General features: G+C 45.2%; 1 protein-coding gene across 1 annotated transcript in view; it reads left to right on the top strand.

The window, feature by feature from the left end:
• LOC147906195 (transducin family protein / WD-40 repeat family protein) overlaps positions 1 to 17,961 on the top strand; it is a 170,334-nt gene that overhangs the window by 58,628 nt on the left and 93,745 nt on the right. The window contains exons 5-8 of the mRNA XM_087377003.1: positions 2,450 to 2,510; positions 12,318 to 12,457; positions 12,586 to 12,775; positions 12,946 to 13,007. Coding sequence (XP_087233129.1) covers positions 2,450 to 2,510; positions 12,318 to 12,457; positions 12,586 to 12,775; positions 12,946 to 13,007 — 453 coding nt within the window. The remainder of the gene's footprint in view (positions 1 to 2,449; positions 2,511 to 12,317; positions 12,458 to 12,585; positions 12,776 to 12,945; positions 13,008 to 17,961) is intronic.

Raw genomic sequence — 17,961 nt, 5'->3', positions numbered from 1 at the left:
AGATCAGACCACCAGGGTTCCTGTTGATCCAAGTCAATGAGAGTGTCAATGAAGTTACTTGCTCTGGCTACTACTCCAATGGGCTCACTTTGTGCTCGAGTTGAGGACTTCGCAAACTTACGTCGCACGTAATGCTTCTTGTACCTAGTTTGGTCTGCCGGAAGTCTTTTCTCCACTCTCCTCAAGTACCTCCTAGTTCTCTCACTAGCTCCTTCAAATGTTTCAGAACTACTCGTCATAAGACCTCTCTCTAGGACCCTAGATCACCACTTCACTCGTGCTACTCAATACCAGCAGTGTCCCACTGTGATCGCCAGGGGGTTCCTATCCTTCCGGAGGTGTTACCGGAGGCCAAAGGCCACTGGCGTGAGAAGCATGAGTTTTGCAATGCTCTAATGCAATGGATCGCGCAGAGCGCACCGTGCAGTAGTGTGCGAGTGTTGTATGCTATACTGCAGTGAACGGCGACGTACGAGTGCACTATGCTAAATGACAATCACCGGCGAACTCCACAACATAAGCAAAATAAGAAAATCCTACACTGGTGAACAATTCCCATATTGGGAAGAGACAAGAGAGATGAGAAAGTGACCGAGTTGGCCAAAGTACATATGACTGGGCTAGTGTCCCTAGGTCACAAGTCGCAAGTCACAAGAATACACAGGTCTATCCCCATAGTAGACAGAGGGTACCCACAAGTCTCTCCACATTCTCTCCTTGGCGAGCTCGTAGCTTTAGCCTCTATCTCTCCTCATAAACTGTTTGAGGGGAGGGGTTCCTATCCTTCCGGAGGTGTTATTGGAGGCCAAAGGCCACTGGCGTGAGAAGCATGAGTTTTGCAATGCTCTAATGCAATGGATCGCGCAGAGCGCACCGTGCAGTAGTGTGCGAGTGTCGTATGCTATACTGCAGTGAATGACGACGTACGAGTGCACTATGCTAAATAACAATCACCGGCGAACTCCACAACATAAGCAAAATAAGAAAATCCTACACTGGTGAACAATCCCCATGTTGGGAAGAGACAAGAGAGATGAGAAAGTGACCGAGTTATATGACTGGGCTAGTGTCCCCCCAGGTCACAAGTCGCAAGTCACAAGAATACACAGGTCTATCCCCATTGTAGACAGAGGGTACCCACAAGTCTCTCCACATTCTCTCCTTGGCGAGCTCGTAGCTCTAGCCTCTATCTCTCCTCACTCTCCTCTCTTTCGCTCCTGTGCCGAATGCTGAATGAATTTTTCTCTCTCCCCCTTCTCCTTCATCCTCATCCCCCGCCTTGGAGGGTCCCTTCTTCGCTCAGAATCCCCCTCTTTCTTCCCATTGGTCATCCTCTTATCTCCTTAGCTGTTGAGGATAGCTGTTGTGCCGCTGGCTCTGTTGATGGCTACGGCGACTTCTTGACTCCTTGACTCGCTCTCTTGATGGCTAACTTGTGTTGACACATGGTTGTCATGTGGTCAACAGATGTTGTCATGTGGTCAACGCCTGTCGACAGATGGTCGTCGTGTGATAAGGTAACAGGCTGAAAGAAATGCCTTGAAGGTCTCTATGCCTCCATCAAGATACACTGCCACATTGGTTGCAAGGTCTAGATGGCAGCTAAGTTATTTTGAAATTTTGCTTTATTTCATGTTTCGTTTACCCCCCCCTTTTTCCCTTTGTCTTGTTTTCTCTCGCCTCTCCCCCTCTCTTTGTCAGTTTTCTTTCATTTGACTTTCACTTTCCTTACAAAATTTTTATTTGAAAGATTGGATGTATTAAAGTCTTATGAGGGTATATTTTTGGATTGCATTGTTTTGTAATCAGTGAGCACAAAACTGAAATATTAGGTACGCATGACATTTTGACATAATTTCTTATGGTTCTTTTTAGTCTCATAGGCCCTTCGGTCTTTAATAACATTTATTTCTTTCTGCTTCATTCAACTCCTTGACCCCTTACTGACAATTCATAGGCCCTACGGTCTTTTGTAGACGTTAATAACATTTATTTCTTTCTGCTTCATTCAACTCCCTGAACCGTACGATTGTATTGTCTATGGATTCACTTTCTTGAATCACAATTTTAGGAGAGGAGTAAGTAAACTTCAAAATGAACTTTGAAAACAAGTCAGTCAGGGATTCATAGGCCCTACGGTCTTTTGTAGACATTAATAACATTTATTTCTTTCTGCTTCATTCAACTCCCTGACCCCTTACGGTACGATTGTGTTGTCTATGGATTCACTTTCTTCTATAACAATTTTAGGAGAGGAGTAAATAAACTTCAAAATGAATTTTGAAAACAAGTCAGTCAGGGATGCTATTATTGCGGATTAAGTCATGTATTGCTACATTGTGTTGAAGTTATTGTTGGGTTTGTTTTTTGATGTAAATTATTATTCTTGGGCCAATTCATGCTAAGAGTGTAAGCCTTTCTGATTTTTTAGAATTCTGTAACTTCACAGATACTGTTCGAGGACTTGCATTGATGCCTAATATAGGAATTCTCTCAGCTTCTCATGATGGGTAAGTTTGTTTATGATCAACAACACCTTGATGAAAACTAAGATGGATCGACATTTCTTGTTTGAATGGATAATTGTAATTAATCGAAGCCTTGGGTTTTCTCCAATTGTCTTTGCCATACACCTTCCTGGCTGTTGGCTTTCAATTCTTTAGCATTTCCTTGTGCTGCTTTTGGTTGAATTTGTGGCTTGTTTTTCTTGATGTGCTCTTGCAAAGTTGCTGTTTAATGAATGTAACCGATGCCTCATCGAAATGTGCTTCTCCACTACTAAAGAATTGGAGACAATTATTAATTGTTTTCTTTGAGTGTAAGATATCCTAAAGATCAGGATTTGCTATATATGTCCTAAGCTCACTAGCTGCCTCTGCAAGGCTATTGCACAATTCAACAAGGGTTTGGAGCACATTGCAAGCTAATTGTTTTGTTTTTTATTTTTTTTGGGCTACTCTTTTTTCTTTGCACATTTTCACGTCTCTCTTTAGTAGTAGATTCAGATTATTTAAGGTTTCATGCTCATTTCAGTGCAAAGTTGTGATTTGAATATATATGCACATAGTAGTCCTTTGATGGGATATGAAGATATCTCGTATCTGTCTCTGTTGGGTCGTCTCTTGTTGTGGTGGGGGGCGTGGACTCCTTGATCTCTATATCCAATGGGCCATCTCAAGAGTGATACCTCCACCTTGATGGTCCCCTTTGAGTAGAGCCGGGATAGACTTGACCTCGATTATGGGTGCTCTAGTCAGTCTTTGCCATGTGCATAGTCTCTGTAGCTTTGGATCCACAACTCTTCATTGCCTCTTCTTGCTAATCCACTTGTCTTCATATTAGCTAGTTGTTCCTCCTTCACTTCATTGTGTCCTGGTTGCCAACTCGAATGTGTAAAAGTCTGTAACATGTTGCCGTGTCGGGTCTAGCTCTGTCTTTATTTTTTACTGTCACCTCCTGTTGTTTGATGTGTCGCAATAGGGACTCCTTGTGTTCCCCATCTTGATTAACTAGAGACTAGAGACACATGCAAACCTAATCATGAAAGTCTCCTCGAAAAGATAGTCGTTTCTTCCACAAATCTCATAGTAGATTGGGCATGTACATAGGAAGTGCTTCTCTATTTCATACTTACTCCAATGTGCCTAGCTTATAGATCTGGATCATTCTAAGTGTGCCTATGGCTCTTCCTGTGCCAGATGGGCATGGGCATCTCAACAAAGCAGCAAATTGCACCGGCTCTAGAGAGCATTCGGTGCAAGCTCTTGTATTGGAGCTCGGCCAAACTCTCCTTACCAGGTAGAGCACTGGTGGTCAATCAGGTCTTCTTGCCACCGCTTAGTATATAGCCTCCTATTGGTGTTTCCATCGGGGATGCATGGGGCTGTTGAGGCGGTTGGTGCGCAACTTCCTTTGGGCAGGTTTGGGATGGTACACGGAATACTCGAGCCTGAGTGGCATGGCAGATTGTGTTCATGCCGCAAACACGACGAGGTTTGGGCATCATTGATCCAGAGATGCAGAACAAAGCCTTCTTGGACAAGCTAGTGGTACGTGGTCTCTCTAGAGGTGTGGAACCCTGGAAGCTCCTTCTTAAGCGGGGGCTCCTAGGGAAAACTCCTCGCACGGGTGGACAGTGGCAGCAGTCCCACTGGTGGATCAAAGGTGTCTCTGAGGGAAGGGCTTCCCCCTTATGAGGAGCCCTTTTAGAGTGTGGTAGTAGCTAGCTAGGGGGTCATCCGGTCCAATCCCTCCTGCAGGGAGGAGTTTGAGAGGAAGCCGATCATGTGGCACTAGAGGTCCAAGGCACAAAGGGGTGTATGCTAGGCCAACCGTCGCATATTGGATGGGCACAGTGGGATAGTGGCTCGTGATATACATAACATGGTTCAATCTTACACTTCTTAATATTGGCAAGTTGGAGCTAGGTAGCAAACGAAAGTCATGTCAAATGGTAACTTGCTTGCTTTGGTACACCTGGATGTTCAAGTTGAGTTGGGACACTTGATCCCTTGGTAATGTGTGGAGTATGTTCCAAGAATTTTTAAAGCCATAGGGCATGTTTAAGGGGCACATGAGCATGCCTTAAGGAGAGGATATGTAAATGATACATGACCCACCAAGGGCTAGATATTTTGGACCAGGATCATAGGGCTGCAAAGACTAGAGGACAAAACCCCTTGCATTTGAGGGGTCAGGTACACAGATAGCAGAGATTGACATAGCATCTCGATCCTCAGTTGGTGGAACGAGACCTGCAGCTGCCTAATGGCAATCCTCAGTGTATGAGACTTGTGTGTTCTCCGGGTATTGGTGTTTGATAATCACTCCATCCTTAGATACTCTCATAGAATGATCATGATAGAATTGGATCTTGTTGGGGAACTCTTGGAACACATCCTCCCTCCTTTCCTCTCCCAAAAAAAGAAAAAGAAAAAGAAAAAAGAGAAGTCTGTGACATATAGAGCTTGAGTAGATCCAACCACATGATACGGTTGATCTCATCTTGTGGAATCTGAGAGGGTAGGGTGTCCAAACTATACTAACAAGGAAGGAGTCAATCCATTTGGATGAATATCTTGATTGGCAAACCATTTGAATATATTTTCATAGCAGGCCATTCTAACCCCTTTTTTCGCGAGTTATCTGGATGACTCGAGTGCCAATCTGATAGTTGCTACCTAGGCAAGGCGCCAATCATACGAAGGTATGCCGCTGTATAAAAAATGGCATCAGTCTAGAGTGGTGTCATGGCAAATTCTACGTGTACTATCCGATGAGGGATTGAGTGCTTACTTTGACTCACTTGTAGCCATTTGAATCTCCTCCACTTAGTCGTCGAAAGATCACTCCCTCAAAAGATCACTCCCTCAGAACGGTATTACATACATGACTGTTGGCCTCATCAGCATATCAAACAACCATTTCTTTGTTGAGGAATCCTGAAAATATGCCTAAAAACATTGTCGTTCTAGTTGAGCCAAAGTGTGCCTTGGTATCGTGAAAATTAGTTATGTGAGAACCACCCCCTAGGTAAGTGTAGGATTGCACGATCTCCACTGGCTTCCCCCAATAAGTGAAACTATGTCGATGTAATAGCGCCCATGAGGTGTGAAAAGCATGACCTTGGTCTTTACAAGGTTGACTGTCAAGTCTCTCCCCCTGCAGAATACCTCTAGGGCCTCTAGGTGTCTCTACAAGCCTTTTGCTAAGGGTATGAGGACTATATCATCTAGGTACAACAATATTTGTATCATCAAGTTAGCAAGAAGTGACCCCTCACCTCCAAGGCGGTCAATGAAGGTCGTGATCTCATCAATGTAGAGCCCAAAAAGTGTCGGTGAGAGGGGGCAGTCCAATCGTGCTCTCAATCCAACATGATAGGCTGCTTGGGGCACATACTCCCCGCGTAACTATGTCATATAGGCTCATGGCCCCCAGATTGTGCTCTCAATCCAATACGATAGGCCACTTGGGGCACATACTCCTCGTGTAATTGACTCATATAGGTTCATGACCCCCAAGATCACGACTCCTAGGATTTGTACCTCTTGAAGTCTCCTAATCATACTGGTCATGCAATTGTGCGAAAAGTCTTCCGATCTACAAAGCAAGCACATATTTTTTAAGATGTCGATCTCACCTCCTTGATGATGGCCCATACAGCAGCCCGAAATCCAGCCCATCCAAAGTGGGTGGATGAGGAGGTTTTCTAAGTGTATCCACGAGTTTGAAGCTTTTCAGTTGAGGGCAACTAATCAGAAGCCAAGGAAATGTCACGAAATTATACCTATTCCAAGAAATAAAGAGAAATCTTTTTATTGACTCCGGTCAAAGAAAGTTGAGTTTATTCAACTAGAGCAAGCTTACTTTCCTTTATTTTGCAGTGGTTAGTGTGCACTATGGGGATGCCCACAAGGGACTAGGATTAGTCCAAGAACTAGAATGCATGCAGATGCATCTGTGCCTGAAGGCCCTTGGTTATCTGCTGTGAGAATTCAATGTGCTTGTCGGCCATCCCTTTTGTGCTTCCTCTGCATACTAGACTGCATGGCTGCCATTTATTTCCTTAGCTTTTCATTCTCTAATTTCAGCTCTTCCATTGCCTTGCATGAAAGCTCCGGTGACCCCTTCATTACTTAGAGTTGTTGTAGCTTGAATTTTTTCCTTGGTACTGGTCCTTTCCAGCTCCCACTCAGCCTTCTCTCTTATGCTTCTCTTTCTCCAGCCCTCTTTTATCTTCCCCCCATGCTTCTTCATTTCAGTGAGGGCTTTATCTGCATGCGCCTTGTCATTCACCAATGCCACTAAAAAATAAAAAAATAAAATTATCTACATGCGCTTGTCACTTACCAATGCCAATTTGAGGCTTCTAGGCTGTTGATTTTTCCAATCACCACCAAATAGATCTTCTCGAGGTGAGTGCACCTCAACTGTAGCCTTGGTGGTGACCCATTAATGTAAGTGGTCATAGCCTGTTCAAGGGCCTGCATCCCCCACGTGTCTTCTACGCAGCCCCGTGTTGTCATGGTGCACATGCAGTCCTACACTTTCCTGCTCTTCCAAAAGACTTGTTCTTGCAAGTTTTGTTACATGGCAGGTTGGTTTGTTGGTACTTTGCTGGTAACTTACAGTCCTTATATGTTTGTATTTTTGTGATTGCAGCCAAAGCAATCCTTCAGAAAGTCCTCAGCAAAATTCTTCCCCGACAGTCATCCTGGTGGCAGCATCAACCGGGGCTGCTGAGGGCTGCTTGGCTGAGGGGGAGGGATTGGGGTAGGTTGGTGGGGGGCTGAGGGAGCTAGGGATGGATCACGAATTGTCTGGTTAACAGTGCCCTGCTGCTGCTGGGCACTATTATCACTGTTTGGACTGTCGATACTGCTGCTGTTGGATGCACAATTGAACCGGGGGGGGGGGGGGGGGGGGGGGGGGGCGCTGAGAGGCAAATAAAGAGAAAGAAAGAAAGAAAGAACGATATACCAATGTCCTCGGGAGGCCTCGCGGGCCTATGGGACAAAGTACACAAAGCGAAAATAACTCATACAAGCCTCGAAGGGCTGACGCAAAGGATGCACTAGGGCCCTTGTTGAGTGCTAAACTAAGCTAAAGAGCTCATACAAAACTCAAGTACAAACTGAAACTGAAAGCTGAGACTCAGAAGCCAAAACACTGCATTGTAGTGGCTCTCTGGTGGGCTGTGAGAATTTTTCTGAATCTGCGTCTGTGAAGGGGGACGTGGTCTCCTTGATTTTTGGAGGCTATATCAAGAGTGATGCCTCGTCTTTGGCAGTTCCTTTTGAGGAGAGTTGAGATAGCCTGACCTCGATCGTATGTGCTTTGGCTCCTCTCTGTGTCATGTGTGATCCATACTGCCCTCATATCAGCTGCTAACTCTTCCTCCTCCATCCCACTCAGCTTTTGTGCGTGGTACTGTGTCAAACGCCTTCCTTAAGTCCACAAAACAGCAACACATGGCTTTCTTCTTATTCTTGACCCTCTGTTTCAGCCCTTTTACTGACCCATTGGTCCACAGTTGAATGTTTGGGCCAGAATCTTGCCTGGGATAGTGCCCTTACTCCTTGCTCGTCTGCCCACTTGCTAAATTTTTCTCGAGAATGGTGCTGCATGGTTTAGCCAAGAAACTACTCACCATGATGTTTTTGTAGTTTGTTGCTATCTTGCTGTCCCCTCCTTTGTCGATCAGCACTTGCTACCCTTTGGGAAACCCCTCTTCGAGTGCTTTGTTTATAGATTAGTGAGCGCTTCTTTTGTTTTGTCCCCTCCCTATGTCAGCATCTCCACAACTGAGCCTTGTTGGTCTAGTGCCTTCCCATTCTTGTTTCTTCAGCCCCCTCTCTACATCTTCAGTTGTGATGATTCCATCAATGGCCTTGATGGAGAAATTTTGAGCGCTCATCCCACGCCACTGCCCACTCTGAGGATTGGTCCCATGTAGCTTATGGAAGGATTTTCTAAGAGTTTTTCTTTAGCCCTTCAAAGTGTTTAAGCTTTTTTTTTCTTACAAAGTCTCTCTTATTTTTCCAGACTATTAACTTGTAGTCTCTTGTTGTGTGCCTCTTTCCCCTTTGTGTCTGCTGTTTTCCATGCTTTATTCTCATGTGAGTGTCCACTTGGGGCCGGATCTGGCGAGTCGTGTCCTTTGGATCTCTCCCGTGTCTGACCCCCTCCTATCCTTGTTGGCTCGGGTCCTCGGAGAAAAAATCCGTGATCAAGGCTTGGCTGCTCCGTCATGTGCTCTCCTATGTGCTCGTATGAGCTAGGCCTCAAGCAGACAAATAGCCACTCGCTGCTGATCTAGATGTGCCAAGAACTCTCTGAGTGGGCTGAAACCCGTACCGAAAAGATAGTGGTCCCGTCCACCGATCTCATAATATGTAGGGTATCTGGAAGCATGGCAATTGTCAGTCTCAGTCTCCTGTATATCACATAAAGTGCAGATCCCATGGAGCACGCTAGCTGTTGAGGCACAGATTGCAAGCATGCAATTTGTCATTGAGGAGACATCAAGATGGGTAGATGGGGCCAAATGGGAACCCCTGCGAAGGCAACTGTTTCGGTCACTCTTCTAGAGTAGTAGCAGAGAGCTAGTAAGGCTCTCAACATCAGGGTCCGTGGCATCCCGCGCACCGAGAGCACACCGATGAGTGATGCAGCTAGGTTTGTGGCCACCACTCTCGGGGTAGTAGAGCATGGGATCGAGAGGGCCTAGCAGGTGGGAATAGACCCCAATCGAGAGCAGCCCCTCATTATACGCTTTCATGATGTGCAGGCGCGATTTGCGGCTTTACGACGTAGATCAGTTCTCTGAGACCACCCATCGATCTCCATGGATGAGGATCTCACCCCCTACAGGTAGAAGAGAGGCGCATTCTGATACAACATGGAGATCAGGCCCGGAAGGATAGAAAGTGGGGGAAGGATGGGAAGGACAAGAAGTGGGCGGTCGTATGAGATGGGCGACTTTTTACTAGCCCCCGTCCGGCACAGGGCTCCTCTCCCACATAGGGGATGAGCTCTATGGGACTCAGATATCTGAGACTATCTTGCACCGTTTGGAACTGTAATGGTACCTTATGGTTGGAACCAAGGAATTTCTTGGAACCCTATACAGGTCGTGACATAGTCTTCTATACAGAGACACATCAGAGTCCAGAGCATCCTCTACCCGTGGTAGGCAGCTTACAGAGATGAGATGAGGGACACTAGAGGAGTATGAGGATCTGGCGGAGTAGCAGTTCTCTACAAGTTTTCTCTTTTAGGGGCCATCTCAGTAGAGAAGACAGACTCAGACTCTAGGTTCCTCTGGATCTGGATTTGACACACAAGTAACCAAGGCTCATAGCAGTATGCTACTTTCCCCCCGAGACCTCACACTTTACCCAAGATGTCCGAGAGGAGACAGAGACATCACCATTCGCAGCCCTCTAGTAGGATATCGTTGATTTCTCGAGGTCGTAGGGAAGTTCTTTTGGTTGGGACTTCAACATGAGGACAAGGACACGTCAGGTGTCACTCCTCGACTTCAGAGATGACTCTATTATGTTACTAGATATTGACCTAGTGCATGTAGGTTTGTTGTGAGTTTCAGTAGAGACAAGCGAGCCCTGGTCACATGTTATGGTCAGGCATTGCTTGATCTCGGCAAGATGCACAATCTCGTTATTTATAATGGTCTTGACAGATGGCCATTCTCGGGTGGTTTTACTTACTTCCCTCATAGAGGGGGCTCCATCGTATTTGACTATATCATGGGACAATCATGCAGACGTTAGGGGGGGACGTGATGCTCTCTTGTTGGCACTTTGATTTAGATATTGCTTCATGCAGATGATGTGGTACTTCTATCGTCCTCATTAGAGGGGCTCTAGAGACATCTCGATGCACTACAGTCTTTCTGGAGTCGCATGATCTGAAGGTCAACTTTGGTAAAACCAAGGTTATGATCTTCAATACATCTCGGGCCATGATGCATCGGGAGGATCGTCACCATTGCAGCTTTCCAGGTCATTATCTACTGATATTGAGTCAGGGTATGCGCACACAGTGATATGGTTTGAGTGACTGGGGTTACATGTGGATAGACTTCCTCCTTTCCGATGCGTCATTTTTCCCACTGCAGTATCATGAGGAGGTCATACGTGAGGATCTTGTATAGCTACACACATTCCAGACCTGGTTGGAACCGGCTGAGATCCTTGTAAAGCTTAGCTTCTACAGAGATCATTGCCTACGTATCTCGGATGAGGGGTTCATTGGCCTGCCAGGGTAGACTTACCCCATTCATTGAGGATCTCGATTGGGCAGCTTCGGGTCTCTTCACGTAGACTCCACATTGAGAGTGGCCGAGTAGAGGGTCTATCTATGGAGGGGCACATTTGTACTCTGTGTAGCCTACAGGAGGTTGAGTCGGAGGAACGTTTCATCTTCAGATGCCTTGTTTACTATGAGATCAGGGGCAATTCTATTGTCTATTCAGAGATAGTTTTGGGGTGTTATCCCTATTTCTCTCTTATCCAGATCAGAGTTGCCTGGCTGGGTTCATTCATGAGGCAGTTAGGCATTGTGAGCACCTACTCTGATCTCAGAGACATGAGGAGCAGACCCAATTGGACTCATCTCAGAGCATGATCACCGAGTTCTTTCAGCCGGATCACACGGATGCCCGCTCTATAGGTCTTAGGCATGATCGTGACCCAGAGCCAGTGACACGACAGCTTAGACAGAGGGTTGATGCATAGATTACATTTGGGGACATTCCCTCCATGTTTAAAGTGGGAGCCTGACTGACAATTGTGATGGTCGCTCTGGTCAAACGCAGAGTCGTGAGTAGGAGACAGTGTAGGACTGCACCCACTGGGGGCCGACAGCACTCCATATCTGATTTCATGCTATCGCTCCCTTACACTTGACGAGGGGAGGCCACATTGTCCTGGAGCACTCTGTATTATGACGGCAGTGGAGGATGGTTATGTTGTATATGATTATTATTATTGTTTGATGTGACTATGTAGGATACAGTTTTTCTATCTTTGTATGGGTGTGGATGCTGGGTTAGTAGCTCCACCCCTCTAGCCAGGTTTTTTTCACAGTCTCATAGACCCATCGGTCTTCCGAAGACTTTAATAAACCTTCTTTCTGTCTTTCTTTTGCCTGGGATGCCCTCTGCTTGTCCTGTCGCAACCTGTAGCCTGTGGAAAGATACTCGAAAGCTCCTCTGCGATCTGTAAGCAATGATCTCTGTAGAAGCACCGAAAGCTCAGAAATTATAACCAGCTTCTAAATGTGTAGAATTGCAAGGGATCCTCTTTGATGACCACACATTGTTATTCATGCATGCCATAGGCCCCTCATAGCACTACCACTCTCTAGATTGGTCACAACAACTTCATTTCTTTCTGCATGATTCTTGTATGAGGTTCTCATACGCGTTTATCAGGGATTTCTGTATTTTTGTCATACTTAATAGAAGTTCACCTTTTGAAAAAAAACCTGATGTAAATCTTTTCTGCGAGCTGTTAATTCTTTATATGAAAGCTGGTGTTAATGTCTCCCCTCTTTGCAATCTATTTGGTCTGCACAGGGATATACACCATCACATTTGTGGTTGTTTTAATGTATTATGACTGGATTACGTTTTCTTAAATTCCGAGCCAAGATGATAATCTGAGAAAAGTTCAAGTTATGCAGCTGTAGGCTCTTATTTTGTGGTCCTTTTGGAGTTCATTCTCGTAATGCTTTTGATCAAGCTGCAATCACAATAATACTTCCATTACTAAGTTTGAAGTTCCACGCAGGTCTGTGAGGTTATGGTCTGCAACGGGAGAGGTTCTACTGGAGATGATTGGACACACTGCTTTAGTTTACTGTGTTGCTGCACATGCTTCAGGGGATGTTGCATCTGGTAGCGAAGACTGCTTCGCAAAGATTTGGAAAAGTAACTCCCTTCCGTGTCCCATTCTTTACGCATGGTTTAGGGCAAGTAAAGAACTTCTCTATTTTTCTCAAATAAAAAGGATGGATGCTTTCCTTATAAATACTTAACCAATACTGATTGCATATCAGATGGAGTATGCTGCCAAAGCATACAACATCCAGGTTGTGTTTGGGATGTCAAGTTTCTACCAAATGGGGACCTGATCACAGCGTGCTCTGATGGCGTTGTGAGAATCTGGACAAAAAATCATGGCCGGTTCGCATTGCCAGATGAAGTGGAAGCATATGAAGCACACATTTCCGCTTGGAAAAGTCGTATGTAAGTGCTGAGTATTGGCCAGACACAGCCTGATATGTGTTCTCAAGACAATGTTTATGACTATAGGGAAAGTGGACAAGACTCAAGAGTTTGAAGTGTTGCAGTAGGAAGGGACTAGGGGAATGAATTTGTCAGACATTCACTTTCAACTTCATCAACATTTTTTGCAGAAAGATGGTTGGCGGTGTGAAACTCCAAGATCTACCAAGTGTTGAGGCTCTTAAGCAGCCAGGTGTGCCTGAATCAAATATTTTTCATAGAATGCTCTTTGGCTCCTCTTGCTTCTATCTGTGTACAACGTGGCTACCTGCTTTTCTCAGATGTGATGTGTTTCTGAAGTCTCCTTTATGTTGCAGAACGGCCCTTCTCTACTTCCAAGTGTTTGAAACACCCAAACATTTGATGTCTATAACGTTTGAAACAGATTTGGATAAGGGTCCTATGCTCTAATGGTGTCCTAACATCGCCAAATGTTATACATAAAATACACCATCATCTTTGTCCTCCTCATATCAATCCAAAGAAAATGCATGCATGCACAGAAAATGTCTCTTTTTGAAATTTTCTTATATACTTGTTTTATTATTTCATGGAAAAGACTTCTATTAACTGTGAAAAAATCCCAAAGAGCAAGTGCATAACGCAAGAGTACACAATGCATAGCATAAGAGTTCTTATTAAAAAAGCCTGGTAAAGATCCAGGGCTGAGGCTGAAAGTGCCACCTCAAACCAGCAGTGAACTCTAAGAAGAAGGGACAGCCTCTCCAGGAGATAGTCCTCCCCATAAAAGTGTGTACAATGTTTGTCCAACTACTGGCCAAAGTGTGAGATGGGTGGACCTGGGAACCATCAAGTGTGTCTGTGCATATGGATCTCTTTAGCAAGAAAGAGATATTGTGTTGCTAAGTTGGGCTTCAAGGAAAAAATAAAGGACAGATGAAATTAACATTCAGAGTCCTTCTTGGGTAGGAGATAATGCAAGCTGTACATTCAGGAGACCTATTTAAATAACAAACATAAGGCCTGCTCACAAGTGTGAGACACGTTGTAGAAAATCTTCTTCTTGGATTAGGAATCAGTTGTGCTGAATGATCTTTGGTGATGGTATGATGGTAGGACACCCCTCCTCTTTTTATATTTAGGGGTAGATCCCATAGGATGTCAAACGCTAACATGTGAATATCTAAACATATCTACTCTCTGACCCTAGAAAGTTATACTACCAGCTCAGGTAAACTACCTAGAAAGCTACAAAATGCTCCCAGCAAAAGAAAATGTCTGTTTACAAGAAGCCTAGAAGTTATATCTTCTTTTTAGGCTGTCCTTCAGCACTGACTGATTATGCAAACTAGGTCCATGGACAACCCTATGATGGGAAAGCAAGGAGGACTTCACCAAAAGCAACCTATTTACTCGCAAGCCTGTCCAGTCTCTGGCTATGTGTATGCTTCTCTCAAAAGCTGACTTTGACATCCTCATAGCTCAAGTTAGATGTTCCATATGAGTGTCATTGTTGAGCATAAAATTTCTGCTGTGTAGAATAACGATTAGTACAAAAAGCTGAGTATATATTTGTGTGTGAAAACAAGTGTGAACAAAACTATACCACCCTTGACCTACCATCACAAATATGTGCTAGTGACCCGTGTCAAGGATAATGACCGTTGTAGTAGTACATGTCCCATTATGGTATCTGCGAATAGTAGATCATATCAGCTGAGAATGTCTGACTCCTCAGCATCTTATACGAAACACCTTGAGCCAGCTAAGAATGTCTCGAGGTCTCTATTTGCACATTGATGGCACCTCACATCAACATGCATCTGCTGAGCCATGGGACAATGTGTAAACCTCCATGGGCCGCCATGCAGAAGAAGTATGCCATCTTCCATGGCCAGGGGTGGTCCACAATTGCGACCAGAGCCTAGAAATGACTTCTTGGGGCCCCTATTGCCCTTGAAGAGACCAGGTAGCCGCCTCCCAGTGAAGACAATGGCCAATGTGTGTACTATATGAAAAGGAGGGCACCTCAATACCCCTCTTGGAATCCCCTACTTTCGAGGGCCAAAACCACTCGCTTGGATCCCATTGTACCTCACAAAGGGAGCAGCCCTCGTGTCCCCACAAAGAAGCTAGCTCATCAATGTAGAGATCAATAGGAGGTAGGGGATAAGGGGCATCACAACAAGTGACACTCCTATCCTTCCCCTCTCCACCCGTCTCTTACCATCGCCCCACTCCTCTCAACCCCTCCAGCACGCCTCGAAGTCCTTTCAACTTGTCTCAGCCCTCCCTACCCCTCTTCTGCCTCCACCTTCTCGTCATCTTCCCATCCCCTTCTCCGTCCCTACAATGTATGGACACCATACAACCTCCCCCCCCCCCCCCCCCCCCCCCCCTCTCTCTTTCCCTTTGCTGCTGCACTACCCTACACTCCATACCTACTCACTCCCTAGATCGTCATCACAGTGCCGCCAGCCCTCACCCTCTCCATTAGTTCAGAGGATTCTCTCTTTATGTATCAGTATTGCTATGATCATGGTTTTTCTCGTGTTCATCATGACTATTTAGAGGCTCCACCCCTCAGCTCATTGTATCAAGACTTTCTTAGTCTCATAGACCCTAGTCTTCCGAAGAATTTGAATAAAGTCTCTCTCTCTCTCTCTCTTCCGAAGAGTTTTAATAAAAAGTGTGTGTGTGTGTGTCTTCCGAAGAGTTTTAATAAAATCTCTCTCTCTCTCTCTCTCTCTCTCTCTCGTCATTATATTACAGAAAACAGTCCCAAAGAAAGATACTAAAAATTACAAACATAAGAAAACATCATTATATGACAAGAAGGCAGGATTATCTATGTCCCATAAATGCAGATAATCATAATATGACCTATCTTGTCCCCGAGGGACTGTTGTCGGGTCTATGGTTCACCCCTTTCCGAGATGGCCCAATACTTTGATCCGTTGCCACTTGAGCAAATCCAAGGCCCCATCCATGTCTCCATGTGTCTCTTTCTGCAGTGATCCAGGGCACCATCCATCTCTAGGTCTCCATAAGTCTCTGGCTGAAGAAGACCCCCCCGGCCCCATGTACGGAAGGAGTCGAGGGCTCGGTGCAAATATTGAATCCCTAGGGGCTCACACGATACAACAAATTTATTGTACCATGTGATGATGAAAGATAAGTGGTGGATCACTAATTGGGTATGAAACATGAGGAAGAGTAGGGCTTGGTGGTAGGAAGTACTTTTGCAGGCTGGTGGTCTAAGATTTCATATCAAGGAAAAGTGTTCCTCTGGCGCATGCTAGTTACCAATGGGGGACCAGTTGTGAAAGCGGCGGATTGCTTTTTGGTAAATGTATGTTTTGTACGAAACTTCTCCACATCTTTTCATTTCATGTCTGGTGGCAAAGCAAGTGCGGGATTTCATTTCTCGCCTATTGACTAATAGGCCCACAAAGATTAAAGACTGGTTTTTTGGCAAGATTTCAGTCATCTTTCATTTTGTAGAAATGGACAAGTTTGTGGCATATTTGGTTAACGATTAATGCATTCATACTTGATGCAAAATATGGTATTAAAGCACATAGGTCGTGTCAAAGGGCTTCTTTGTGGCAAGTCTCTTCCTTACGGTTAGCTCATTTGGCGGAGAATGACATGACTATATATTGGATGAGGGTACTCTGAGCTGCACTGGTGGTTCAAAGTAATTACTGAGGGAAAGCTTGTATGTCACATGGTGGCTATAAGACCTTTTGTAAAATATTTTTGATAATATATATTTATTACAAAAAAGAGAGAAAAGAACTGGAAGTGGGTGGGCAGAAGGGGAAACCTTCCTGTAACCAGGCTCTGAGAAGCCGCGCGGGAGCTTTGCCGGAAGGTCGAAGAAAACCTCTCCCTAAGGAGGCTGGGACTTCGAGGGGGCTCTCTGTGCCTGCTTCTTGTGAGGCGAACGGGCTGGTGGGGAATCGGTGCTCACTTGACGACATGTGTGGTGTCTACATTTCTTTGCAGCCCTCTTGCTCAGCCTTTTCTTGTCTACTCTACTCTAAACCCCCTTAGAAGCCTCCCTAGGGGGACTCCTGCTATTGTGGCTAGACGGGTTCTTGACCTTCCCACTACTGGGCCGAGCAAGGTTGCAGGTGGGGGGGCCCATCCTCCACTGTGAGGGCAGGCTCTCGGGAAATGTCCCATCTGCCTACATCGAAGGCATTGTCCTTGAAAGGTTCGAGGTCTCAATCCTCTGCCAAAGCTCACCCCCATCCAGTGTCTCAAGAAGGATACTTGGGCAGGGACTCTGGATACTTTGTGGTACACCCTGAGCCGGTGAACCACATCATCTGTAAGAACCAAGGCTGCTGTGGTGAGGACTCTAGCATAGTACCGAAGCAACTTCCAATAAAATACCAGATGGGGCGGTACTCCTTGGCACTGGAAAACATAGTGTCACTGGGAGCTGTAGCACATGGTGAGTTGTGTCCATGTCCTCAACTGTAAAGCCATGGTATCATGGAATGATGAACATCAAACACGGGCCAAGGAAAATGGGACTCTGCTCGACCAAATCCTGGGTAGTGATGGGGAAACTCAACTAGAGAAGAAAGGAACCTCTCCCATACCTCCTGAACGTGCTCACCCTCTAAAGCCAAGCTTGCTTGGATCCGCAGATTTATCCTGAAAAATGAGCTTATTGATTTCTTCTTATCCAAGAAAAGGGTCCTTGTGGTTGAGAAGTCTGCTTTGGGTTGAAATTGCAGCTTCATTTATCTTTTGTCTATTGTCCTCTTAGTTAGAGAAGATTGGAGAATCATCCACAGGTGTCTCTTTGACAGTTGTTTCACATTTCGCTACTTAACTTGAGTGCAAAACAGTTTGATGAATTCAGGCTGACTCCAACAACTAATACATCTGATTGCGAGTTGATTTCTACCAGGTGCAAAAATTCAATTCGCAAAGTTTCTCATCTTAGAAGTCTCTCTTTGGCATGCTCATACATATGGAGGTCTTGTCCTTCTTTTGAAGAATTGGTTGCTGGGACACCATTTGGAGTGTGCGAAGAATCCATGTATTCTAATACGAGTGCAAGTGAAATGACAAGAAATGTCAAATGAAAGCCCCACCTGGAGCGTCCAACATGGGGAGACAGTGCATTGATAAGCCGAAAGAAAACATCTGGTTTCACAAGTAGC

Source organism: Dipteris shenzhenensis, chromosome 1 (assembly GCF_047967505.1).
Source record: "Dipteris shenzhenensis isolate YYH24624 ecotype China chromosome 1, Dip_SZ_1.0, whole genome shotgun sequence".
Classification (NCBI taxonomy): domain Eukaryota; kingdom Viridiplantae; phylum Streptophyta; class Polypodiopsida; order Gleicheniales; family Dipteridaceae; genus Dipteris; species Dipteris shenzhenensis.
Note: the sequence above shows the minus strand (reverse complement) of the source record. Positions and strands in the feature narration are given on the sequence as shown.